Source organism: Sinohyriopsis cumingii, chromosome 6 (assembly GCF_028554795.1).
Source record: "Sinohyriopsis cumingii isolate HCF-2022 chromosome 6, ASM2855479v2, whole genome shotgun sequence".
NCBI classification, from domain to species: Eukaryota; Metazoa; Mollusca; class Bivalvia; order Unionida; family Unionidae; genus Sinohyriopsis; species Sinohyriopsis cumingii.
Genome location: NC_142966.1, coordinates 144,364,535 through 144,392,191, shown reverse-complemented (window position 1 = coordinate 144,392,191; position 27,657 = coordinate 144,364,535). Strand labels below are relative to the sequence as shown.

General features: G+C 35.7%; 1 protein-coding gene across 1 annotated transcript in view; it reads left to right on the top strand.

Annotated features, from left to right (window-relative positions):
* The window catches only part of LOC149798174 (magnesium transporter NIPA2-like), a 47,553-nt gene extending 21,268 nt beyond the window's left edge, over positions 1 to 26,285 (top strand). The window contains exons 2-6 of the mRNA XM_089963282.1: positions 5,972 to 6,245; positions 9,135 to 9,191; positions 10,123 to 10,213; positions 17,109 to 17,269; positions 18,900 to 26,285. Coding sequence (XP_089819408.1) covers positions 5,972 to 6,245; positions 9,135 to 9,191; positions 10,123 to 10,213; positions 17,109 to 17,269; positions 18,900 to 19,564 — 1,248 coding nt within the window. The 3' untranslated portion in view covers positions 19,565 to 26,285. The remainder of the gene's footprint in view (positions 1 to 5,971; positions 6,246 to 9,134; positions 9,192 to 10,122; positions 10,214 to 17,108; positions 17,270 to 18,899) is intronic.
* The last annotated feature ends 1,372 nt before the right edge of the window (positions 26,286 to 27,657 follow it).

Sequence of the window (27,657 nt, the reverse complement as noted above, 5' to 3'; positions counted from 1 at the left end):
ACGCAAGGCAAAGAATTTCTCCAAAATGTCATCATCGACAAACAGAACCCTAAAGAAGCCTTCATGAGGGCTGGCAAAAATGTCTTGCTGCAAACGGGTAAAGACATTTTAGGTCAACGAGAGACACCTATAAATGCCCTGCACGCTACCGAGTCAAGCATTCAGCAAGGACAAGGCAGAAAGAGACGACGAAGAAGAAAACACCCTTTCACCAGACTTCAAGCGAGAAAGGCCAAGAAAAGAAGAACCGTTCGAGACTTAGACGTTTTCGATTATTGAAACACAGCAACAACAAAAAATGATGCACCGAGAGTCTTGCGCTTGTTCCAAGACGGAACTGGATCTGTTTGCCATGCCCCCCACCATGATGACCATGCAAGAATCCCAATGGGTGGAATTTAATCCCATCTCCTCATTGACCGATTCCGCTCCCATCGAGTTTGAAATCAAAGGACAACCCGAAGATTACATCGATCTGAATAGCAGTTACCTGTATTTGAAAGTGAAAGTGATCAAAACGGACAACACCATTCCAGGAGGCGATGCTAGAGTAGCTCCTGTCAACAATTTCATGCATTCCTTGTTCAGCGAAGTGGACTTGTACTTGAATAACAAACTGGTCAGTAGCAGCATGGATACTTACCCATATCGTGCCTACTTGGAAAATCTCTTGACGTACGGAAAAGAAGCCAAGAATACTCATCTGGATGCTTGCGTGGTATGGAAACCTGACACGGCAGGTACAGACAAGTTTAGCGACACAGTCCTGACAGCAGATGACGATCCTCACAATGTGGGGTTTAATGACCGTCGTAAGAAAATTCTGCAAGGGCGAAGTTTAGAACTGATGGATCGTTTGCATTTGGACATGTGGTTACAAGAAAAGTATTTGCTAAACGGAGTGGATGTCCGCCTGAGACTGAATCGTAGCAGTGCCACTTTCCATTTGATGGCCCATGCCAATGAATACAAAACTATCATTCAAGAAGCCAAGCTCTACGTGCATCGCGTAGAAGTGTTACCTAAAGTGGGAAACGATATCAGTCAAACGTTAAGCAGAACAACTGCCAAGTATCCCATACGACGCGTAGAAGTGAAAACGTTCACCATTCCTGCTGGACAGCAATCCATGATCCAAGATCATCTGTTCCAAGGACAGTTACCCAAGCGTTTGATTGTTGGTATCGTCAAGAATACAGCCTTCAACGGAGTCCACAACGAAAATCCTTTTGAGTTTAAGCATTACAAAGTGTCCAAGATCGAAGTCAGTCGTGATGGCAAGACCTTGTGTACCCGACCTTTCGAGCCTAAATTTGACCCCGAGAAGAATTACTTGAGATCGTACTTGTCCCTGTACGAAGCCACCGGACAGTTAGGAACCAACACCAGTCACGGTATTACGTACGAGGATTATGTAGGAGGCTATGCTTTGTGGGCTTTTGATTTCACTCCAGACCAAGGCAGCAACGAGGGACATTTCCACCCTATAAAATCTGGCCAGATTCGTGTGGAAATTCAGTTTGCGAGTCCACTGGAAGCAGGGCACACAGTGAACGTCATCCTGTATGCAGAATTTGACAATACGATAGAAATCAACAGTTTGAGAGAAGTCATTCTAGATTACTAGAAACCATGGAAGACTGTTATCCCTCTTTACCTAGTGAAGAAACTTTGAACATGGAATGTGAGGAGACCGTGGAAGGAGAATCCCAAGACGAAGAAATTGTCATGATGAAGTCGAGATGGCCAGAACAAGAAGCCCATTTAGTCTCCTGTTTTGCCAAACACTTGGTCGACAAAATGACGGAATTAATCAAGAAAAATTGCTTTGGATGTCAAAACGATCATCCCAGTCAAATTCAACACGATAAATGCCTGATGTTAAGTCAAGAAGAAAAATTGGACGAGTATCTGGACGAAGCTTGGAGTCTCATCTCGAACAAAGACGTGTTGCACCAGTGGTATAAAGACTTGCGTGAACATTCTTGTCCACCATTAACCACTCAAGAGATCCATCGTATCGAAGCTCTCCTGAATCAGAGTGAGGAAACAGAACGAATAACCGTTTATTCGTCAGACATTTTCAAGCAAAAAGTCAGGATCGAATTGACGACTTATTATTACCTGTGAAGAAGAAAAAAACACAAATCAATGGATACCTGGGAACTTTATTACCTTTTGAACCATAGTTCGTATACGGCTTCTTGGAATCCTGTCGTCTGTGCTAAAGATGAACTCCCTCATCGCAAACCTAAAGACCATCAAGCTTACGTGATCAACACGGACGAAAGTCATCTCCCAGGAACCCACTGGGTAGCCGTCTACTTTCCTCAAGAAGGATGTGTGGAATATTTCGATTCGTACGGATTGCCCCCTTTGGAAGACGATATCATCGACTTTATGAGAAGAAATGCTCAAACCACCCGATTCAATAACGTGAAATTACAAGGCACAGATTCCTTGGTGTGTGGACAGTACTGTGTGTATTTTCTGCATCATCGCAGCCTGGGCTATTCCTTAGAACATTTAGTGACTCATTTTGATCCTCGTTCTTCTGCTAGAAACGATGTGAAAGTAGATCGATGGTTTTGTGACCATTATGCTTATCTTTTGTCTCAAGCTAGGAAACGTAGTGTCCATCAATGGCCTAATGATTTCCAACAGTGGAAATCACAATTTCATTCACAACGTTGTCAGCCTTGTTTAAAGTAGATGGTATTTGAAGAAAAAATGTTTGTGATTTGAAAAAAATTGTTAGATGTTATAGTGTTGGATTAATGTTAAAAAATGTTAGAGTTGTTGTTGTTTAGTGTTAAGTGATTTTTGAATAAAAATGTTGTGTTTTGAAAAAAATGCCTTTGTGGTTAGTTTAGCTATAAGAATATTGGATTGATGCTCTTTCATTTCTTACTATCCCTCTCATGAACGTTGCGGCTCGAAAACCGTGTGGGGGATGTTTTCCTTCACGTCCGCGCTTTCACTTTAAGAACCGGGTTGTTCCCAGTCTAGCCATCCATTGTCGACTCATCCTCCTAAGAAGATGTGCTCCAAACTAGCTAAGCTCAACGAAGCCTACGTGAATTTGCATAGGGTCAGACACAGTCTGATACCGAAGCCAGAAGAAATAGAGAATGTGAGAATGTTAAAAATCACTGAAGACCTGATAGAAGAGCTCTTCAGAGAAGAAATGAACAAGGAGAAAGAAGAATGGACAGAGAAGTACAGACTTCAGAGACAGCAGCAACAGCAGCAACAACAACAGCAGCAGCAACAACCTGAAGCTGACAGAGGCTTTGTCGATTGTCGTATCGACACCAAAGAATTCTTCTTCTCTTTCCGAAGAAGCAGACCTATTGCCAGAAAGTCTATCCTCAGAGGACATCGCATTCTTAGAAACTAAAAAAGAATGCCATAGCAAAACAAAAAACAGCCCTTTTCAGGGCTACCCAATACTCTAGAAAAGAAATAACTATTAATTTGCCAATGTGTGTAGGTAGAGTAGTGTGAAAATAAACACTAACTCTTTCTTAAAGAATGTGAGGGTATGAGTTTGTGTGTTAGTGTAATTGTGTTTGTAAGTGAAAAAATAGATTGATGTGTATAGTAGATTAAAATGATGTTAGTTTTTTGGCTGTTTGAGGTGTATATTTGGGGTTAGATTGGATTGCCTTGCGTATGTGGATAGTCCATTGAAGTGATGGGTAGCATAAAAACGTGAGTGAGTGTTTCTTTTAGGTCCGCGCGTTGTTGTTGTTTCTTGGTCATGATCTAGGTAAGATGAATTTTATGTTATTAGGGGGATGTTTTCCATCACGTCCGCGCTTTCACTATAAATTGAAACTCGTTCGGCAGTCCAGCTACCCTTGTTGATTGATCAACACCAAAAAATGAACACGAGACTTGAGAAACTGTTGGAGCTTCATGTGCATCTGGAATATGCCAGGCGCATATTAAATGAACTGGCCGCTGAAGCCATTGTCGAGGAGGGAAGGATAAGAGAGGAGGAAAGAAGAAAAAAAAAAGAAGAGGAGGAGAGAAGATATAAAGAAGAGGAGGAGGAAAAGGAGAGAAGAAAAAATTTCAGAATCCCAGAGAGTGAAAATTGGGATTCTGAAGCGACATATCCTGCCTCTGCTCTCTCCCCCCAAAAGGTAAAAAGTAACTGGGGGATAAGATGCGTATGTGGCGCCAGGCCTGGAAGGTGCCACCATTAACCAGGTGCCCATGAAGTTCCAAACAAAACAGCCCTTTTCAGGGCTACCCAATACTCTAGAAAAGAAATAACGATCCATTTGCCAATGTGTGTAGGTAGAGTAGTGTGTATATAAACACTAAATCTTTTTTAAAAAATGTGAGGGTATGTGTTTGTGTGTTTGTGTTTGTAAGAGCTCATGTATGTTTGTGTGAATAGTAGATTATAGGTTTTTTAATGTTTCTTAGCGCATGTGGAGAGTATAGTTGGGGTTATATTATATGAAATGAAAAAGTAGGGGGATGTTTTCCTCCACGTAAGCGCGTTGATGGGTCATGATCTAGGTAAGATTAATTTTATGTTTTTAGGGGATGTTTTCCATCATGTCCGCGCTTTCACTATAATAACCCACAGTATTCGTCGTTCAAACCATTCTGCAAAGAATAAAAAAGAAGATGGCTTCAAACCAACTTAACAAAATGGAAAAATTGCAAAACGTCATGGACAATTTAGGAATGTTTGAGCAAATGTTGGTTAACCTAAACGAGGATCACTACTCATATAGTCCCCATAGAGTGAAGATGGAGATAAACAATTTACGAAAAATGAAGGTAATCATCAGTGATCTGTTGAAAGAAATAAAGGAGGAAAAGGAGGATGAAGAGGAAAAGATAAGAATAAGAACATGGAACGAAAAAATTGAAAAAGAAGAAGAAAATGAGAAGAGGAAGAAAGAAGAGGAGGAGGAAGAGAAGAAGAAAGAAGAGGAGAAGAAAAAAAAGAAAGAAAAGAAGAGAAAGAGTGTAGGAGATAAAATAAGAACTTGGTGGAGGAAAAGAAGAAATTAGAAGCAGAAGAAAACCCAAAGGCCCTTTTCAGGGCCAGCCATATTTCTCGAAAAGAGATAGTCTTTGAATTGCCTACCCCTTTTTTTAAAAATTTAAAAAAAAAAAATCCCATGTTAAATTCCCCTTGTCCGTAGATTGTCCCACGATTTATTCCCATGTTAAATTCCCCTTGTCCGTAGATTGTCCCACGATTTATTCCCATGTTAAATTCCCCTTGTCCGTAGATTGTCCCACGATTTTTCGCCATGTTAAATTTCCATTGTCCGTAGATTGTCCCAAGGGGTTCTGTAATGCTAATTCCCATTGTCCGTAGGGTATCCCTATTCACTACTCATCTGTACATGTGTTCTCAAGATTTTCTTTTGGTGGCGTTTTAGAAACTTCGAAAAAAAAAAATTGTTGTTCCACTTGGAGTTTATTAAATATTTTTACCTACGTATAATTACCATAGTATAAATCGGTTTGAATTCACTGCAAAATACATGGTGTATGGACTGATACATAATTAATCATTATTTTGCTGTAAATGCTCACCTACAGCCAGTTTGATGGTTTTACTTTCTATGTCCCTTCTGATACTTTGTAGGGGAAAAATGGCTATTTCGTGGTTATTTCTTAAAAGATTTCAGGGTCACAATGGAATGACCATGTAATCGGAGCGAGGAGTGGGGTAGGGGGTGGCGTGCATTGGGATTCTCGTGTTTTCAACTCGGAGAAAGAGCACCATTAAATGGCCGCTTCTAAAATCTAGAGTGGAATTTGTCGTCTTCCATCTTTTTATGGTCAAGGATGTAATAAATTGCTTTTACATTAATTTTCTTGTGGTTGTCCTTCTTTACTTATCTTATTGAAAAAGGCGACTTGTGGATAATTTATGTATTTCTTAAAATTGATATTTTTATACTTAATTTTTCACTGTCTTTCTTCCTAGATGAAAACTACAGTGTATGTAAACTTTACCATGACCACCCCGTCAATGGACCTTGTAAACACTACGAATGATGCAAACGATACACTGTGGAACACTTCAACAACCACCGTACATGGGACTACAGGCGGATGGAGGGAGACGCCAGAACAGTACACTCAGGATTTTTATATCGGTCTCGCCTTGGCAGTAGTGTCCAGTATATTGTGCGGAATCAGTTACATTTTCAAGAAAACAGGACTACTTCGATCGGCGGCACGTCATGGGACGAGAGCTGGTAAGACTTACCAACTGCGTAGGGGTTGACCCGGAACGTGGGCCTTTTTTGCAAGAAAATTTGCGACCCACGTATAAAAAAATATATTATTGCTCATTTCTTTTATTTAAAGAAAAACGGCTAATAACATTCATTATATTTGTTGAACAATATTGGCTTGATGTAAACAAAAATGGAAGTACCCAGGTTCGAAAGAAAATCCCAGGCACCACACCCATACCCCGGAATATTACCAGTTGTATGGGCAATGTAAATGTCGTACTCTACTACTGCTTTTTCATTTGGGTGCTCAGTTCTGATCGTTTGTAATTTGTTTCATAAGAGACTCGTGAATACATTTTATTATCAATAGATGACTTGAGAGACTTTGTTAAACGTTTATGAGTTGTATGAAATATTAAGTTTTTCAGTCAATGTAAACATCATAAAAATGACTTGTTTTAATGTATCAGAGACAGACCTACCAACGTTTCCAATTAGTTTAGAAGTTTGCTGACTTTGGAGGCTTTTGACAGAATCTCTTGTTTGTAGACTTGTCATGGCATATTTATAAAAAGAGAAGGGAATTATTTGAAATAATTTTACTGTCTTGTTTGCAATATACTTGTTGAGTAAATAATAATAGATTACTGTAGGGATCAGAATGGTCATGTCACCAGAAGACTTTTCCTGATACTTAGTTGCCAGTCGCACGTTCAATGTGGCCGACTCTGGCTATCTCGAAAATGTTCTTACTACTCCTGGTGAATAAATGGTCATATTAACATGAGGTTTCACTAGCAGACCTCTTTTGACGACTAGGATGCCTTACAATTAGTGCCACTAGAACATCAATATTGCCTACATGGTGGCCATCATCAAATCTTGTTCTCCTGAATGGAGAGTTATAGCATGGGGTTTTCACAACCAGATTTCTTAAGATACCTAGTTGGTCCTAAGTGAAAATGGTGCCAGTCTGAGGTCTAATATGGCCACCATGACAGCCATCTTGAAATTGTGTCCTTACCCTTTCTTAATGTAAAATCATATCCACATGGGTGTTTCACCAAAAGACTTTTTGAAATGTCTAGTTAGTTCTGAATAAAAAAAAATGGTGCCAATCCAACATCCAGTGTGACCACAATGGCAGCCACCTTGAAAATCTTGTTAGTTCAGCTCCTCTTGAATGGATGGTCATATTGATATTCACACAAGTTTTGTTCAGAAGATGACTTATAACATCTAGTTTGTCTTTGGTGAAAATGGTGATGACCTTGTATCCAGCAGAGCTGCAGAAATGGTTCTTACTTTGAAACTCATGGTATTGCACCAAAATATCAGAGATGGTTTCAGCACTAAGCAGTTAAACTAGAAGAAATTGTTTTTATATTGAATTCCAGGAAATTCTTTTCATCTAGTAGGGCATCAGTCCCTTCATTTAACTCTTGTTCTCTGGCTCTACTGGTCATAGACCAGAAGAGCTTATTGGATGGTCTGTTGTCTGTCCATTAGCACAAGTTGCTGATGCTGCTCCTCCAGTATTGTCTTGAAACTTTACATGCACATTCATCCCATTGTCTAATTGGTCCTAAATGAATTTGATGCTGCTCAGACAAACATTATGGCCACCACAGTAGCCATCTTGAAAATCTTGTCACTACTGAAAGGAAAGACATATTGACATGGTGTTTTCACCAGAAGTCTACTTATGATATCATAAATGAAGAATTGTTCTCAATTGTACAACATTGCATAGGGACTGATCATTTAACTTTTTGTGGTGACAAGGATCAGTTTAATTTCTTACCAGGATATATATTTATATTACTAGATCTTTTTCTTCATTCAAATTATTGACATAATAAGGTGTTTTTCTTCTTCTACAGATCAAAGCAAGGTAATTTTTTATTGCACTTTTTGGTGGCAGAACATTGTTTAGAAAAAAGCACCCCTGACCATCATGCCAATAAATTAATATGCATCTGTCTCATTAGTAGTGTACCATTTTTTAAATCATAAAATCCCTCCACCACTGTCAGGAAGGTTGTCATCTATAGTATTTACATACCCTTTTGTTTTCTTTGCACCCCTCCCCACCAATTTTAAAAATAAAAAGCATCAAGGGTATTAAAAAAATGCATAAAATTTGGTGATTTCATTAATTGATTTTTAATTTCTAGCCTGATTGTCACCAAGGGGTCCCTAACACTGTCATGTTCTTGGTGTTCCAGAACAAATAGAAACTCCCAGTGTAAACAAACAGACTGGTTGTAGTCCTTTTCTGATATCTAGAATAGTCCATTTCAGTAAAAACTATCACCTGTGTCCAATAATTTCAATGTCTAGTTGTAATATTTATAAAACAAATTGAACAAATAAAAAGGAAGAACTCTTGTACACATGTGTTCAGGGAGATTAAATCCAAAATTTACAGCATTTTTTAGATTATCAAGGACAGCAAATGACATTACATCTGTTTCTTGGAAACATAGACTGGCTCATGCAAACATTGTGATTATGTTGCTAAAGAAACTCCTATTTGATCTGAAACACTAAGAAGTCGAATGTATTATAGACCACCTGGAAACAATCAGGTTAGAACTTATAAATCAATGAATGAAGTGACTATGTTTTGTGCATTTTGAATTCCTTGGTGCCTTCTGTTTTTAAAATTGGTGGGGGGTACAAACAAATAGGATGATGTAAGAATACTCTAGCTAATCTAGCAAATGAGATGGATAGAAACAAATTGTTTTGTACCTCTTATTTTATGATTGAACATGGCTGGTGGCCGAGGAATACAATTTGACCTGCTCTATGCACACAGTATTCTAAACAGTAATCAACAGTTACATGATATCATTTTATATGGGAAAGGGAGGACATGTTACATGATTTCATTTTTTACAGGAGAGGGAGGACTTGGGTATTTAAAAGAGTGGCCATGGTGGGCAGGAATGGTTCTCAGTGAGTACACAAACATGTGCAAACAGACATACAAGCACATGCACACATCATACTGTTAGTATTATTTTTTACTTAGTATCATGTTCAGATTTACAGTAATGCCTACACAATAATTTATTAGAAATTGTGTCAAGTATAAAACCTAAAGTAAAACATGCCTATCTAGTTGATAGAATCTAGTTGATATAACTTTTGTAACTTTGTAAATATTAGAAAATTTGCAATGGACAAAATTACCATAACAGTATCAAAGCCATAATATTTTTTATTAAGTTCAGACTTTTTTTGAATGTTTAAACATACTTTAATAGAACAGAATCTACTTTTGAATTGTTTCCTTTTTATCTGTTTATAACATCCACATAACTGGATTGAATTGTTTCCTGTTTACCTGTGCATTATTACTTACACCCAAATGTGAATAGTGTAGATACAGACCAGCCATATAATTTTTGGCCTGCAGATCATGGTATACAATCGTTTTGTAAAATCATTCAAGGTTCAGGATTCACTTTTTCAGTACTAGTAGCATTTTGATATTTGTAATATTTTCAGCTAGCAAAATTCAGACTATTTTCAATGTACACAAGGATATTTCGATAAAATTGAATGCTAAATAACACTTCCAAGAAACTTCTAGTTCATTGTTTTCAGCTTGAAATATTCAGGCATATCAGCATCAATTTGTAGCCCTAATCATAGGAGGCATAGATGTGATAAACTTGTCTGCCAGTGCATTGTTCTGTGGCTGACCTTAGTTGACATGCAGCAATAGGGCTTATGTTATACACAGATGTAGTAAGTGTAATAAAGTAAGATGGGCTCATGTTATACACAGATGTGGTAAGTGTAATAAAGAAAAATGGGCTCATGTTATACACAGACAGATGTAGTAAGTGTAATAAAGAAACATGCTTTTTCTCTTTGTCAGTGGTTACCGGAGAATTTTCAAATTTTGCTGCTTATGCTTTCGCACCTGCATCCTTAGTAACCCCACTTGGAGCCCTCAGTGTTATCACATGGTAAGCTATAGGTGTTTTGTAATTGTGTGTGGCTTTACAGCTTGATAAGTTGGACCTAATTTATTAAATTATGACATGCTACTTAACGATGATAGCTGTGTTTTTTTTATTATTGATAAATACATTTTCGGTACCATAAAGAAGTTTTTACCCTAAAATGGTGTGATGTAACTGGATGAAATTGCATGAAATTGTTGTCTTTCAAAAGCAAACTTTTCTGACTTAAAATTAGTGTTCTTGCCTTGCTGACAAGTGACATATATATATATATATATATATATATATATATATATATATATATATATATATATATATTGGAATAGGTCATGGTTAAAAAAAACTTTGGCCGAATGAGAAAGTTTGCATGTTTCTGCTAACAGAGTGATAAAAAAATAGGTTAGTATGGTTGGTATTATAAAAATTAGGGTAGGAGGGTTGGTAGAGTCATACAAAAATGGTTAGGTAGGTTTGTAGTGATACAAAATAGGCTAGGAAGATTGGTAGAGTGATACAAAATGGGGTAGGAAGGTTGGTAGAATGATACAGAATAGGGTAGGAAGGTTCATAGAGTGATACAAAATAGGGTAGGAAGGTTGGCTGAGTGATTAAAAATGCTTGGGTTTGAGTCACTGGCTTGGCCTATGTGGTAATGTTGTAATATATATATTTGATTTAATTTTTATTTGATTTAATTTAATTGTTTGATTGTTAGTTTTAATTTTTTTTATATTCCATTACATGTTGTAGTAATGTAATTTGTTTACTGGAATTTGTCATTTTCAAGAAATTAGTTTGACTGGACTGTTTTTTCGTAAACACCTAATAATAGAATTTTGTATCTTTATGCTGACCTAGTTCCTGACCTTGCTACAGAATTAACAACAGTTGAAGTAAACAACTTTTTTTATTCATTGTTAATATGTGATTTAAAGAGTGAAATCAGGTCTGTACTGGACTTCGTGATGTAAAGCTTCTAGAAAGTGATCACGTGACCTCAATCTGGGCATCTGTTTTGTGCAGTGGCCAGGTTTAATACCAATGTTTTGAGAAATAATCTCAGTTGTAGACACATCAATACTGTACTAGCTATAGTATACATCATCACCTTCCATTTGGGATTTCCGTCAGGACTTGAACTCAAATTCATTAGAACATTTTATTACTAGGACTTCTAATTTTTAATTCTTGGATTATTCTTGGATTATTTTTGGACTTGATTTTTAAAACCATAACTTATTTTTTCCATTGTTACCACGTTTTTCTAGGGAAATAAATTATTTGTTAAATTTTACAAAGCTTGTTGTCTTCACTCTTTTCTTGTTACTGTTTATGAGAGCCTAAACATGTAACAGTGTTAAAAAGCTTGCCAGTACCCATGGATTTGTGGTTTTTACCAGGAATTCCTGGGTTCTTCCTCCACATGTTGACCGCTCCAGTGGCCTGGTAGTTAGAGTGTCTGCCTTGGATGCTTGAGGTCCTGGATTAAATCCCCAGCCAAGTCGTACCAAAGACTTACAATAATGGTACTAACAGCTCCCTCGCTTGGCGCTCAGCATTAAGAGGTTAGTGTTAGGACTGGTTGGCCTGGTGTCAGGATGATGGGACTGGGTGGGACATCATGCTACATGTCTGCAGCATGATGTCCCATTGCTAGACAGCACTATAAACTGTCACTGCAGACATCGTAGCGCTATGACTGAAACATTGTTAAAGTTATGTTAAAAATCCAAATCACACACACCTCCACATGTTATACTGGCAGCATGGCATTAAACCAACAACAAGAGACAGCATCTAAATGCCATAATGTAAAATATCTGGAATGGTAAAACATCGCTCTCAATTAATTTTTAAATGTACATTCATGTTGTATCTATCCATGTATTACATGCAGTTACTGCAAACACTGTACGGGGCGTATCTTTTCTCACACAGTGCTCCATTACAACAGGATCCACTCAGTCCACAGTGCATCTCACGTGTAGAATACAATTAGCCCTGATCTGCATGCTTTATATGAAAACAGAGCCAAGTTTTTATTATTTGCAAATCAGAATTAATGTGTGATTTTTCAACAAATTCACATTTTTAGCACATAGACAATATTGATGCATGTCAGAATCATTATAAATTTGCATCTATTCATTCTGTTAATACAATTGCCTAAACAGAGAACTATATTTTGCTTCATACATCTGAGCATAAAACGAAAATGCTAAAACAAAGGCCTTGGCAAGTGGTTCTGAATAAAATAACTTCCCTGATTCAAAATCCACTTGCCTAAAAGGGCCATATTTGATAATGATTATTTTGGCAAAATGTTGAAACTTCTGTACTTTAAATAACAAATATACAAATACTTTAAACTCACTAGTTCTCTGTGTATTTGCCTCTCAAAGTAACATAATTAAGTATAAACTGTGTGACCATGTAAACCAGTATTCATATTATGCTGCAGGTTTATGAGACTTGACTCATTCACATTATTCTGTAGGTTCATGGGACTTGACTTACTCAAATTATTGTTTTGGTTCTTGAGACTTGACATTCACATTATGCTTTTGGTTCATTAGACTTGACTCGTTCACATTATGTGGTAGGTTCATGAGACTCGACTCTTTCACTTTCTCTGGGTTCATGAGATTGGACTTGTATGCACATAATGTTGTTGGTTCATGAGACTTGACTCATTCACATTATTCATTAGGTTCTTTAGACTTTACACTATTCACATTATGCTGCAGAGGGGCTCACAACATGAATTCCAACAATTTCACAAGTTCTGCATGTTTTGGTGTGGAATTCTCAATAATTGTGGCATACACCTCTGCTGTTGCAATCTGTGCCTTAAGCTTTTCCTTCAGTTTGATATACAGACTGTATTTTATCATTATATCATCATATGTAGTGATTAGTATTAGCAGACCTTGGAGTTGTTTCCTGAATGCTGCGAAAACTTCCATTTTTCTCCATCAAAATTGACAAAGAATTTACCGTAGGTAAAAGGGACATTTGTTTTTAATATCAGTCATTATAAAAAAATGTTGTTTCCAATTTCATATCATGGTACTGTGGATGTGTCAAAATTAGAGGAAACATTTGCTACATGGATCAGTAGAGCCAGTGGCTTTGGTTACCAACTCTTTGAACTAAATGGACTAAAACAGTGTAACAGTTTCAGTTTCTTTGGGGTGAAGGATGTATTGGAGACTTCTGAAGGTTTCATAAATTTGTTAATCTCCAGCTTAGCCTAACTGTCAGATAATTATATAGTTGCCATTGAAGTCCCTTTCAAACTTGATTTTAACAGCCATTAATGCACCAGGGTACAGCAGGCATGAAGCCAGCATCTTCAGCCTTGACAGTTCAGAAAACCAACGGATTCACAGGCAGTTTTCATGACAGTGCCATAGCACTTTCTCTTTCTGGAAAATTAAATATCACTTTTTTGGACAAGCCTGATGGGCAACTCACTTAGAAGATGGGGGGGAGGCAGGTCTGATATAAATTTAGAGGGGTCACAACCATCCAGTTCATTTAGCTTTGTGGGACCAAATTTGTGCTTACTTACTGTTTTGTGGTGAATCTGACTTCATTGTCACAGGCCAAGGATTCTGTGAGGTCTACCTCTCTATACCTGGTATAGCCAAGTGTTCTGTGAGGCCTACCTCATCAATACCTGGTAGAGTCAAGGGTTCTGTGAGGCCTACCACATCTATGCATGTTAGATCCAAGGGCTCTTTGAAGCCTACCTCATCTATACCCAGTGGAACCCATTGGTAGTAAATCTGTGATTCTTTGTTCTGCAGTGTCACTGTTTCATGCTTATCTACCTTGTTTCGTTCTTGGCACATGAACCTTCGTGTAGAAAACCATAGAAATTAACATGGCTCATATCGTTTATTCTTCTGCCAAATGTAATCCTTTGGCTTCACTTTAGTCTGGAATTCAAGGATTTCACACAGAAAAACCATTTGTATTCCAATTAGGTTCTTGATGTAGGATAGGCCCAGTGTGCTCTCTTGCATATCAGAAGCAGTGACTAATGGTTACAGGAACCACAATGCATTGATGCTGCCAGACGATGCAGGTGTGCTAATCAGACATCTGTCAATCAGTTCACAACATGCTATACATGACAACTGATGCAATGAAGACTGAACTCCTAGAAGTAAAAGTCTGGCTCTGTGCTTTTGCTCCACCATACAATAAGTTTATACTTGTTGCTAAATACTAGTTATTTGTTATCCATGCACGCTAAGGTCAAATGTTCATATGCAGATTAATTTGTGTTTAAATCCCATATATAGAAAGTAAAAGTTGGCTAGCTGCTCACTACATCTTAGCTTCCCCCTTTGTCTATAAATAGCCTACCTGGCTGACTCTACTAGGAAATGCTGAAGTAGTGCTCAAATGATGGTCAGCTAACTGGTACTCAACTAGCTACCAGCAGTTACAGTTCCAGTGTGTATCCCCAACCCCCATGAATCAAATCATTATGAGAAAAACAGTTGCATCTTGACAACTCTAACTCTCTCTTATACAATACACACAAACGCTTTGGATTACTGTCCAATTGTGTCCCAGAAGTTATTATATGATGCTTTATCCTTAAGAAGAATTAAACCATTTCACAAACCGTGAACAAATATAGACTACCAAAAAAAATTGTTCAGATCAATCAGCCAATTTTACAAGCCTTGAACAGTACAATCAAGAACAGTTGTCAGGTCACAACAATATATTTGACTTAAGTTAAAGTATAATTTATTGGAAAGATCAGTAAAGAGCATCTTCATTTTTTTTTCTGAGAAAATATTTTAGCTGCCTTACACAGTTCCCATGCTACCAGGAAATCGGTAAAAAGTCGTGAAAAATGACAATTTGTGAAAAGTCCTTGAATTTCGCAAAAACCCTGAAATTTTCCTCCACAACGTTACGGTCGAAACAGTTATGTAATTGAGTTGCAATTGAACTGATTGTGAGTTAAATTTATCGAGTTCTAACCAGAATATTAGGAGGTTGCAGTTAGGATCATTCGGGTGCATGCCATAAATATATTTGTTGAGACAATCCAAACGATCAGTGGATTAGATTCATCTAGTAGACTTTTTGTTTGACAGACAGTTCAATCTCCATATTTTTTTCTTCATGGAATGTATGTAGACCAGTCTAGCATCACAAGATAGTGGCATTAAAGCAAAGCCGCTTAGCAGATGGGCTAGCAAACTGAAACGTCATTAAATCAAGTTATTTTCTCAGAAATTGTGAGAGTATTAAAATCGTTATGTCTTTAATCTGCTGTAAGACAATAAAACTAATGCGTTGATGAAATTTGAGCTGGTACTAGTGATTTTGATAGCATGTCGCACGATCACACAGAATCTCACAACCGTCATTTTCAAATATTGTAGAAAAAAAATATTAAATGAAAGTCATATACTGGATGTAATAAAAATACAAAAACGAAAGAGCACAAAATTTTCTATTTATTCCGAGACCAACTTCGGAGTTTTGTTGTATCACGTGACTACCACATTGACTTGTGCTGTCTCGTGTAGGGAGCATACGAAGCAGGGAACCAGACTACTCTCCTGGATGAATCAGACTGGCCCAAGTTTCTTGTAGTTGTTCTCAAAATAAATATATTGAGAATTATGTTCTTTCTGGTTTTTACAAAATGTATCAGACTTTCATTTAATATAATTTAAATTTTGTACAACAATATCAAAAAGGAGTTTGTTGATGATATCACATAACTATTGGACTTCTGATGTCGCTGTTTGAGGTTTGTGAAGTAATGTGACTATTAACGCAAATGTCAAGTACTGGGTCAGGTTTCATCTATGCTGAGTTTCATCTAGTCTGTCAGCGGATTAAAGACATAACGATTATAATACTTGCCATTTTTGAGAAAATAAATAATTCTCCTATCGATTTCATGCAGGTATAGGTCGATATAACCTAGTTTAAATTTGCTTTATAGGCCCGCTGGTAAGCTATTTTATGGTGGTGGCAGATTCCAAATTTTTTATACTGCTCAGAAACCACACTCCATCCAAAATGTCCAAATGTGAAAAATGGGTTGGAATATTCGGCGGAAACCCAGATTTAGAAAAATTTAGAATCTCTGAGCTGAACTTTGGTGCGAAACTATTACACAGTGACATGTAGCTTGAAGCATTGGTTTCGGATCTTAAATAGAATGCGGGAGAAATGGGAAATTGTCGTCCCTTTTATTATATCTTAAGAAATGACAAGAGCCCATGTATCAATACACTGGTTTGGGGACTGGTTTACAAGAAGACAAGTTGATTTTACAGAAAATTCAGTCCTCGTTTATACAACAATATATAATTTGTAAGGTCTTTTGTCAAAGTTTAAATCAGCCCTTTTGTAAATGTCTTTAAATGATGAAATTTTTAACCAAATCGTCTTAAGGAGTTTAGGTTGGTTGAAAAATCTTGTTTATCTACAGCTGTTTCCATGCAGCATCACTGCAGTTGGTCAGTGGTTAACTTATTGCTGAACTGCAAAGCTAATAGGTTTGGTTCAGATCCTACCATCAGATCAGCTTGGGTCAGTTACCATGGTGTCCTTTTGGGCAAGGCACTTTTTTTTATATACACAAGTTGCCTTGGCACTAATTAACCTATTTGTGTTATTGAGTTGTAAAGTACCAGACCAAACCGATTCCTAAAAAAGCCTGCTGCTCAGAACTCTTGAAAAGCAAATTATGTATGGAGACTGTAGTGCGAGGTTTTGAGCAGACATCTTCTGAATGCAATATTTGAATATCTGCTACCAATGCCTGAATGACAGCTGTGGTTTCATTAAATGAATTGAAAGAACTAAGGTGTATCTTGTATGTAATATGCAATCTTTTGTTTTGCAGTGCTATTTTGTCATCCAGATTTCTAAAAGAGAGATTGAACATTCTGGGCAAAATTGGATGTGCTCAATGCCTCTTTGGGTCCACAGTTATGGTCATCCTTTCTCCAAAGGAACCAGAAGTACATAGTATGGAGGAACTTCTGGAAAAACTTAAAGGACCAGGTAACAAATAAACATAAAACAAACAGAGAAACCAGTCATCATATTGAAGGGCAAATTATGAAAGATCAGAGGGCAGATTACAGAATATAGTTATGTAGTATACAGTGCAGTCATTTTGAGAAGATGAAGTTATGGTTGTCAAGGCCATTAAGGTTTTAAAACTGTATTTCTCATATTTTTATTGTTGCCAGATAAGTTGTCATAGCAATTTATTACATTTATTACAGTTTATTACATATATCTTAGTTTCACCATAAGAAACATAGAAGATTTATTACCAATGGAACAAAAGAAAACTGATCTGAGTTGTGATATGACCTGAATTCAGAAGATAGATTTGCTCCTCCACAAAGTAAACAGGAATGACTTCTGTTTTAATTGGAGAGCAGTTTTAGTTCTATGGGTGGGCACTTCCACAAAGTAAATAGGAATGGTCAAATGCTAGTTTTAATTTAAGAGTGGTTTTATTTATATGGATGGTCCCAGGAGGAAGTTTTAATTGGAGAGTGGTGTTATTTCCATGGATGGTCACAGGAAGACATTTTAATTGGAAAATTGTTTTATTTCAGTGGTTGGTCACAGAAAGATGTTTTATTTAGTGGTTTTATTTCTATGAGTTGTCTCAGGAAAGAAGTTTTAATTTGAGAGTGGTTTTATTTCTAGGGATGATTCCAGGAGAACGTTTTAATTTGAGAGTGGTTTCATTTCTAGGAGCGGTCCCAGGAGGAAGCTTTAATTGGAGATTGGTTTTGTTTCAGTGAGTTATCTCAGGAAGAATTTTTTAATTGGAGACTTGTTTTATTTCTGTGGGTAGTCACAGGAATAAGTTTTAATTGGAGAGTGGTTTTATTTCTATAGATGGTCATAGGAAGATGTTTTAATTGGAAAATGGTTTTGCTTCTGCGGTTGGTTACAGAAATATATTTTAATTAAAATGGTTTTATTTCTATGGCTGGCCGTATGAAGATGTTTTAATTCGAGAATATTTTTATTTCTTTGGGTGGTCACAGTAAGAAGACTTTTAATGCAGAAGTGGTTTTATTTGTATGGATCGTCAGGAGAAGACGTTTTAATTGGAAAGTGGTTTTCTATAGGCGGTCACAGCAAGTTGTACAACTTTATATTTGCAATGAAGCTATGTTAATGTTAGAATCATATTAAGATATACATTGATCCAGCCAAAATTCTCTAACCTGTATGATAGTATTATTTGTATTTAAATAAGAATTCTGCCTACTATTATCAAGCATTCTTCTATAGGAATCCAGGGAAAGCACTTTCCATTCTTTCTGGTGTATATTTATAATTCTCTATAATTAATTCTGTATGCCTTGATTTCTTTCATAGGAATCCGCAATGACTGTGTAGATACTTAAGAATTAATTACTAGGTTGTCATGAGAGTGTGTCTGCTAGACACGAGTGCATATAACACCGATTGAGTAACATTATTTTTTGGTGATGTGTGCTTAGTAATGAGGTAATGTGTTCTCGTATGTGCAGGCAAGGCAAAGGGTGCTGTTTACCCACAGACCTGGGTTCGATTCTCCATAGAATATGAATTAAAAATTCTCTAACCTGCATGGTAGTATTATTTGTATTAATATTTGTAATTTTGCTTCTCCTTTCAGTTTACATTGTGTGGGCCATCCTAGCAATTGGTGTTGCCATCTCCATGATGATATTTGTAGCGCCCAAGTATGGAAACAAACATCTGCTTGTGTACCTTGTCATCTGTTCATTAATTGGCTCCTTTACCGTAAGTGGCTGTAAAGGCCTTGGTGTAGCAGTAAAGGAGACCATCGGTGGAAAAAATGAATTTACCAACTGGTTAACATGGGTCTTGCTAGTTCTGGTCATCGTATGTATTCTGACAGAGTTGAATTACTTTAATCGTGCATTGGACGCTTTCAATACAGCAGTAGTGACACCTATATACTATGTTTTCTTCACTACAACTGTGATAACGGCATCTCTGATCCTTTTCCAGGAATGGGGGAGTATGACATTTGAAAAGATTCTTGGAAACATATGTGGATTTTGTACGATAGTTCTGGGAATATTTCTCCTAAATGCTTTCAAGGATATTAAAGTGTCACTTGGTAACATTTCGAGTCTCGTTATGCAGACAAAGCAACAGCAAATGAATGGAGATATACCTGCTGTAGGGCTTGTAGAAGAGGAGGATGGCAGTGGAGAACAAGAAGAAAATCTTGAAATAAAGCTGGATGATGAGGACAATGTAGAGATCCATGACAATAATGACAACATTTCTTTGAAGGCCAATATAGTTTGATTGCATTAAATATCTTATCATCTTTGGTTTATGCCTTTAGCACATTAGGTTTGGTTCACAAATCAAAATCTATTTTGATTTGTGTCATCCAATATGTAACCTCATTTAGAAAAGGAATTTGAAGAAGCCTATTTAGATGACACTGGACAAAGTATTGGAAATCCTTTGGAACAAACCGTCCATATACATATATATATATATATATATATATATATATATATATATATATATATATATATATATATATATATATATATATATATATATATATATATATATATATATGTATATAGAGAGAGATAGAAGTATTTATTTGTACACCTTGCAAAAAATTCCACTTGTTTTATTTTATTGAACTTTCTTATTAGGTCCTACAGTCACAAATACTCTAGAAGGAGACATTTGAGATATTCTGCAATGGTGTTTCAGGAGCTAATTGAAAGAAATTCTGTTATCAGATTGATTTATTATTGACAACACACTCTGTGATACAAACTACAGTCTATCCTTATGTTGGAAGTCTTGTCTTGGAAATGTTGGAAGCCTTGTCTTGGAAATGTTGGAAACTTTTTATCATGTCAGTTATTTATATAGCTAGTGAAGTGCCAAAGTCTCATCATATCCAAACTTGAGAATGGTTATGGTTTGGTGTTTTGATTGCACCAAAACACAAGTAGGTTATCAAGGGTTGGGGCAATAGTGCAAAAATGCCTTGCCCAAGGACAACATGGTAGCCAAACACAGGCTGATTTAATTGTATGATAGCACCCAATTTTGCAAGTGCACGTGCTAACTTCTGAACCACTGCAACTCTGGAGAACATTGTGTGGGATGACTGATTATATACAAGATGGGTAATTTATCTAGACCACTGACACAAAGGACATTGCATAGGATGATTGATCATAATCAAGATGGACAGTTCATATTGACCACTGAAACAAAGAACATTGCACAGGATGACTGATTATATACCAGATGGACAATTCTTTTTGACCACTGGAATACAAAGTGATTCTTGTTATCATCACACTTTTGGATGAAAGTTGGGAATTATGTGGGCAGCTTCAGGAGCAACATATTGAAATTTACCAGAATTTGGAAATTTTTATTTTGGGGGATTGGAATTAATAAGGTGTGTGGATAATGTTACTGTGCTGTGGACTTCTTGTATTCTGATAGTCAAAACACACAGTACAGTGCATCACTAAAAGAATTTTCAGCCCAAGGATTCATCTTTCATAGTACGACAATCTTTTGAAGTATACCTTGATGAGATGTCATTCATTTCCGTTACAGGAAAGGAAACATTTTATGTGAGATAAGTATATCTCCATTTTGCATTGTATTAGCATAGTGTCATGTGTCGTTTACCTTAATATTGCAAGATACGTTACTCAGAACAGTTGCACTTTGTGACCCCCCCACCATCATCATGTAATAATCAAGTTTCCTTGTCTGTGTTAAAAATTATCTTCATTTTCAAAATCATTCCTCATTATTGTAGTAGGTTCACCGTGTGATTTGGTGGCTCAAATCTATTGCTTAAAAACTCTTAAAACTGATAAGATTCATTATTTAATGGGCAGCTGGATATTTCGTGATAATGGCATCAAGCAGTATTTGTCCTCATTCTTAACTACAAGGCTTTTCAAACTTTGCTTTTTAAAATTTAGTCTTTTTGGAACATGTCTTTAAGGTAACTAAAATCTACAGAAATAACTATGGACATAATTTTTTGATAGATGGAGGCAAATATCCAGCATTTTGTGTTTCAGGTTTGAATAATTTTAGTTCCTTATTCAAGGATGCTTTTATATCTGAAGTAACCATGACATGTTGAGTAAGACGGTATAAGAATTATCATGACATGCAATTTCTACTAGGTTGTTACGTTCAACCTTCCACAAGCACCATTCCTGAAACTGAAACACATTGTCTAAATAGACTTATGTTTCTCATTTTAATTATTTATTCATATTTTGAGCTCTGTGTTATGTATTTATTGATCCATTTTTTTTTTAAATTGGTGTCAATATATTTTAAATTTAGTTTTTCTTTAACTTTGTATACATATGTTTTGCAAATCAGATCTACTTGACAAGTATTCTATCATCAATTGGAGTGCTTTTAAATCCAACAGACTGTAAATATTTGTCATGGTTACATCCTAAAATCTTTTGAGTAGTGCAGGAATAGATTATTCAGAAGTTGCAAAGTGAGGTTAGATTCATGAAGATAAATGATGTAACTGTAGTATTCACATTGACAAACAACTGTAGTATTCACATTGACAAACAACTGTAGTATTCACATTGACAGACAACTGTAGTATTCACATTGACAGACAACTGTAGTATTCACATTGACAGACAACTGTAGTATTCACATTGACAAACAACTGTAGTATTCACATTGACAGACAACTGTAGTATTCACATTGACAGACAACTGTAGTATTCACATTGACAAACAACTGTAGTATTCACATTGACATACAACTGTAGTATTCACATTCATTTTCTGAGTTAAAAAATTAATTTTGATTTCACTGAATAACAGAACCTTTGTTCAAGACCCATTTGTTCATCTTTACTAATATGTTGGTCATTGCACTATGAATTAGTCTTTCTAGAGTTTTCTAAAATGTTTTATCATTTCATCCCAGAAAATTAATCTCTTCATACCTTAAATAATAGTTATGGTGACAATATTTGCCTGGAAAAAATTCTGATTTGTTACAGATGCATTGTTTTATCACAAGAAAATCCAATATACATGACATTACCATTGTTTTTTCTGTTAGATGACTGGTTACTAGTTTAAAATTATTTGGTTCCTGACCCTTTCTGCAGAGACCAGTGTAATAAAAGGCATCAGAACCAGTCAGCTAGTAATGATCAAGTAACAACAGCTGTGGTGATTTCTGTACGTTCCTAATATTGATCTGCTAAATCAAAAGTTGCCCTTGGCAAATATATCCTAAGGGGACACTTGTTCATGGTAATAGTTAAATATCAGTATGTTGACAACTTTTCTTGAAAACTTCGCAAAGACTGACTAAAAGTGAGATGACCAAAGCTTTAGAACTTGAACCCTTGCAATGAAATATTGTAAAAAAATTTAGATGTACTAATATTATTAAAGGATATCTCAGGACTGGATTCAAATAAGATTTTGAAATATTTTATGTGTATACGCCATCTTGAAAATTCTTTGGATATCTTGTTTATCTGTGTCTTCAGGCATCTTGGAAGAAGTCCTAAGATGTGCATCCTGGAGGCTATCGAGATTTCTCAAAATGTCTTGAAAAATCCTGTGGTATCTTATTATTTTTCTCTATAAACAAGTCAGGAAATTTTGGCCTAAGAAATCTTTTTGGGAAATCCTGAGATAGCTTACATCACAAATATCCATAGAACTCTTGGGATTTCTAGTTACAAATGTTTAAAGAAGGTTTGAGATATTCTTGGATGGTCTTAATTTACTCTAAGCCATACGGAAGTCTCATTTGGCTTAGATTAATTACTGATCCAATTAACCAGACATTTTGTCCTGCAGTGGACTTAAAACTGAGTCGCATCTTTAAATTCTGTGATAACCCCAAACCCAATGTCTTTTCATCAAGGAACCAGACTCTGCTAACAACAAATTACCTGCTGTTAAGAACACTGGTATCAAGGTTTAATTTTTAGCTCTATTTTGTCATAGACCAGAAAAGCTTACAGGATGGTCTATTGTCCATCGTCCATTAATACAAATCTGTTATCACTACTCCTTGAAGAGTGAATTGAAACATAACACACACATTCATCTTAAGGTCTAAATGAAATCAATGCTGTTCAAACATCCAATATGGCCACCATGGCAGCCATTTTGAAAATCTTACCACTAGTCCTCCAGGATGGAAGGTCATATCAGTGTGGAGTTTTTACTGAAGATTTCTTATGATAACTTGTTGATTCTAAATGAAAATGGTGCCAATCTAAAATGCAATATAGCCACTGAGGAAGCAATCTTAAAAGTTATACCACAATTCTACTTAGAGAGAAAATCAAATTGACATGGAATTTTACCAGAAGACTTCTTATGATGTCCAGTTGGTTTTTTAATCAAAAGTTGGTTTTTTTAATCAAAATGGTGCCCATCTGATTCAAAATATGGCCATTACAGCAACCATCTTGAAAACCCTCTTATTGCTACTCCTCCTTAACATAGTCAGTTTTAAAATCTCTACTTCTTTCCAAAGGGATGGCTATAATGAAAGGGAGTTAAAGGTTTTCACCAACAGGCTACCTAGTTTGGTCCTAAATTAAAATGGTGCCAGTTGTACATTTGATAAGGATGTCATGTTGACAGTCTTCACAATCTCGTTGTCACTACTCCCCCTACATGGATGACCATTATGACATGGTAGTTTTCACCAGATGACTTCTAATGATATCCACTTTGTCCTAAATTAAAATGGTGCCAAACTGATATCCAATACCATGGCAGTTAATTTGAAAGGTTTGTTATCACTGAAGAGTATCAAAGATGGTTTCGACACGTGACAGTTAAAAGTAGAGCATCAGGGACGCTTGTTGATTTTGTGGGCTGTAAAGCCATTATCCGTATGTGATAGGGTAGCCAGTATATTTGGTGAAGGGACAAACTGGGAAGACCTCAGGAAAAGCCACTGACCCAAGCACCTGGCAGGTGTTCTCACATACCTACAGTGGTTGAGCTGAAACTCAAACTCACATGGACCTTGGTGATATGTTTGAATGATCTCTAACTGTGAGCACCTTATATCCTTAAACCACTCAGCCACTCAGGACCCCATACATGGTATCAATAGACATTCATGTCATTAACATACATTTCCTGATTTCTCATACAGAAAAGCTTTAAAAAAAAAAGGCAAAGGGTCCTTTGCATAAAAAGCTAAAAGTTTTCTTTGAGCACTTTTTTCAGTTGTGTATTTTTTAACAAGCTATGGATAAATGAACAGAATTTCAGTCCCAATAAACTTGTATACCTTACTTAATTAAAAAATTTGACATTAAACATTTTAATTTTTAACATCTCATTCAAAAGCTAATATTTTTACATCATACATTATTGAAATTAGCAGTGTATTGTTGATTCACATACAGTATATCAAGAACAAATTGTATAAAATTTAAATATGAACCTTTATTTAACTAATAATGTCTGGAGCTGTTAAGTCAGAACTTTTCTTTTAATTGAAACCATATTAGTTAACATTGTGCTGGCGTGACATTAAAACTTGCAACTATTATTTTGAATACTCATGTATTGTGACTAAACCTGTAATGTAATGAATTTAACCTGTCAGTTTTTTACAGAATACCAGTAAGACTGCATGACACAAGTCGGTTTGTAATTACATTCGAATTCTTTTAATGTTAGCCTGTTTATGTAAATATTTCTTTAGCAATGAATGGTTTTTATTTTGTCATTCCGACTGTTTTATCTTATTAATTTATGTTGATACTGGTTGTGATTATATACATAGTTTGTGTTTACTTTGATACTTTAACAAAATTACATTTAATATATAATTACTTTTAACATAATTACTATCTTCTTAAATGCTTCATGGTTGCAGTCCTAGACCATGCAGTATCTTCCATTATTCAAGTGTAAATTTGAATACAAATTTAGAAAGAAGGAATTTGGTCTCTCTAAAACAAAATTAAAATTTTTACTGTCAGTAAAGGTTTTCACATATTTCAGTATGATATTTCACATGACTCATCATAAATTGTTAGATGTCAACACGCTTAACTTTGATAAATAATTACCAAGAAACTAATGAATCAATGGAGATTTTTGTCAACAGTGATTTAACTGTTGCCAGGTTCTTAAATCTTTTTGCATTTTTCCCCAGCTTTTATGAAGCCATTGATTTCAGAGTTATAAATCTTGCTAAAGTAAGTGGGGGGTGGGGGTCGTTGAATGTGACGATTCAGGTTCATTGTTTCAGACTGTTTGTATTGGAATTAATAAATAGGAGCCATATGTTTTATGGCTACAGATATGGATACTGGTTTGGGGAGGTTCGGCATTGAAGAGTAATTTGTTTAGCTGAGCCAAAATTCAGTATTTTTAATCTTTTGAATATTGGTATCACCATGCATGTAATAAGATGTAATACATGAGTTAATGGAATATTGGTATCACCATGAATGTAATAAAATTTAATGCACAAAATAATGGAATTTTGGTATCACCATGCATGTATTAAAATGTAATACATGATTTAATGGAATTTTGGTATCACCATGCATGTAATAAAACATATTACATGAATTAATGGAATTTGATATCACCATGCATGTAATATGGTGTTATACATGAGTTATTAAAATACTGATATCACCATGCATGTAATACAATGTTATACATGAGTTATTAAAATACTGATATCACCATACATGTAATACAGTGTTATACACGAGTTATTAAAATACTGATATCACCATGCATGTAATAGTGTTGTACACAAGTTATTAAAATACTGATATCACCATGAATTATGAATACATTGTTTTACAGAAGTTAATGGAATTTTCGTCCGTACCATTTTATGATCAATCACAAGGTCAGTTTTTTAATAATTATGGAATATTTCATATCCTATATATACAGTTCTCTCAGTATGAACTTGTTTTTATTTATTTTTGTATATTAAAATTGGAAATTTTATTGTAAATCATGCATTTTTATGTTATGATTCATTTGCCCAGAAATTTCAAGTCATACATTTTGCTGGTACATTCAGATGGACACAAACACAAATGCAACACTTACTTTTTTAACAAACGCTTTGGACCCGTTATGTCAACAAATATTGTCAATAAATAAATTTCACATATCTTGAACCTTCTGAAAACAGTCGATAGACATACTGTATTAGATATTACTGGTTTTCTTTAAAAGAGAGCTTAGTTAACAGTATCATCACTAGTGATAGTCATTGGCCTTTGCACTTTTCTTATGCATTGTAAACTTTGCAATCCATTGATGCAGATGGAGTGTAACATCAACTGCACTTGTCAAACATGAAATGCACATTTTCATGCAACTATCACTGCCTCCTTGAGATTTCAAACGCATATCAGTCTGTCACTTCTGGGTTGAAGAATCGACAAAAATGCCTAGAAATATAAACATTTATTATGAAATACCTTCTAAATTTAGGTATAAATTTTCGACGCAGTTTGGTTCTGTTTATTAAGATCCATAGAGAAAAGAGAAGTATGAATTAAATAATGGCAGGTTACCCTGGTGTATGAATGCATGTCAAGTTCAGGTGTGGTTTGGTCCTTCCAGAAACAGACAAACATATTTTCATGATGGGTCATTTAAAAGTAATTTATCACTCAAACTTTTGTTTTCACATATATTTTTAAATACCAAATTATGTTTGCACTAGATACATCTATAACCACAGGTATGACTCGTTTATTTTTAAAAACAAATGCTAAGATTATAACATATAGTAAAAGATTTCAGGTGCAAGACCTCGAGTTTTCCGTGTTTAGGCTAGAACATAGTTATAAAAGCCCCCACTCATGTTAAAATTATATGGGCTCATTGTATGCATATTAGCGGTTTCTGTTTAACTGCTACTACATTGGAACATACTGTGTACTTCATAATTCTGTTTTAGCTATAATCAACAGATATACACCGATTATGATTTAGCTAGGGTTTTTCTTTAGCTCTGAAGATCAAAGAGCAGAAGATCTTGATGCAGTTGTCGTTCATTCTTCATCTTGGATCCATTAGCATAAGTATGTTATCACTACATATACTAATAACTGGGACATGATTTTGATGGCCTTATACATAAAACATTATCCAGCCCCACCACCACACCAGTTAAGTGGTAAGATCCTTGGTGCTACCTCTATATTTGGTCCGCACCAACATTTAAATACACTTTCATCTTACCATATGGCTCGTGTATTATGCTCTCCCAACTGCAAACAGCGTAGACCTGGGTCTACTGTTGCATGGTGAATCTGCAGATCAGGATGTATGCTGTTTGTTCAAGCTATCATTTTGATGGAAGATCTGGA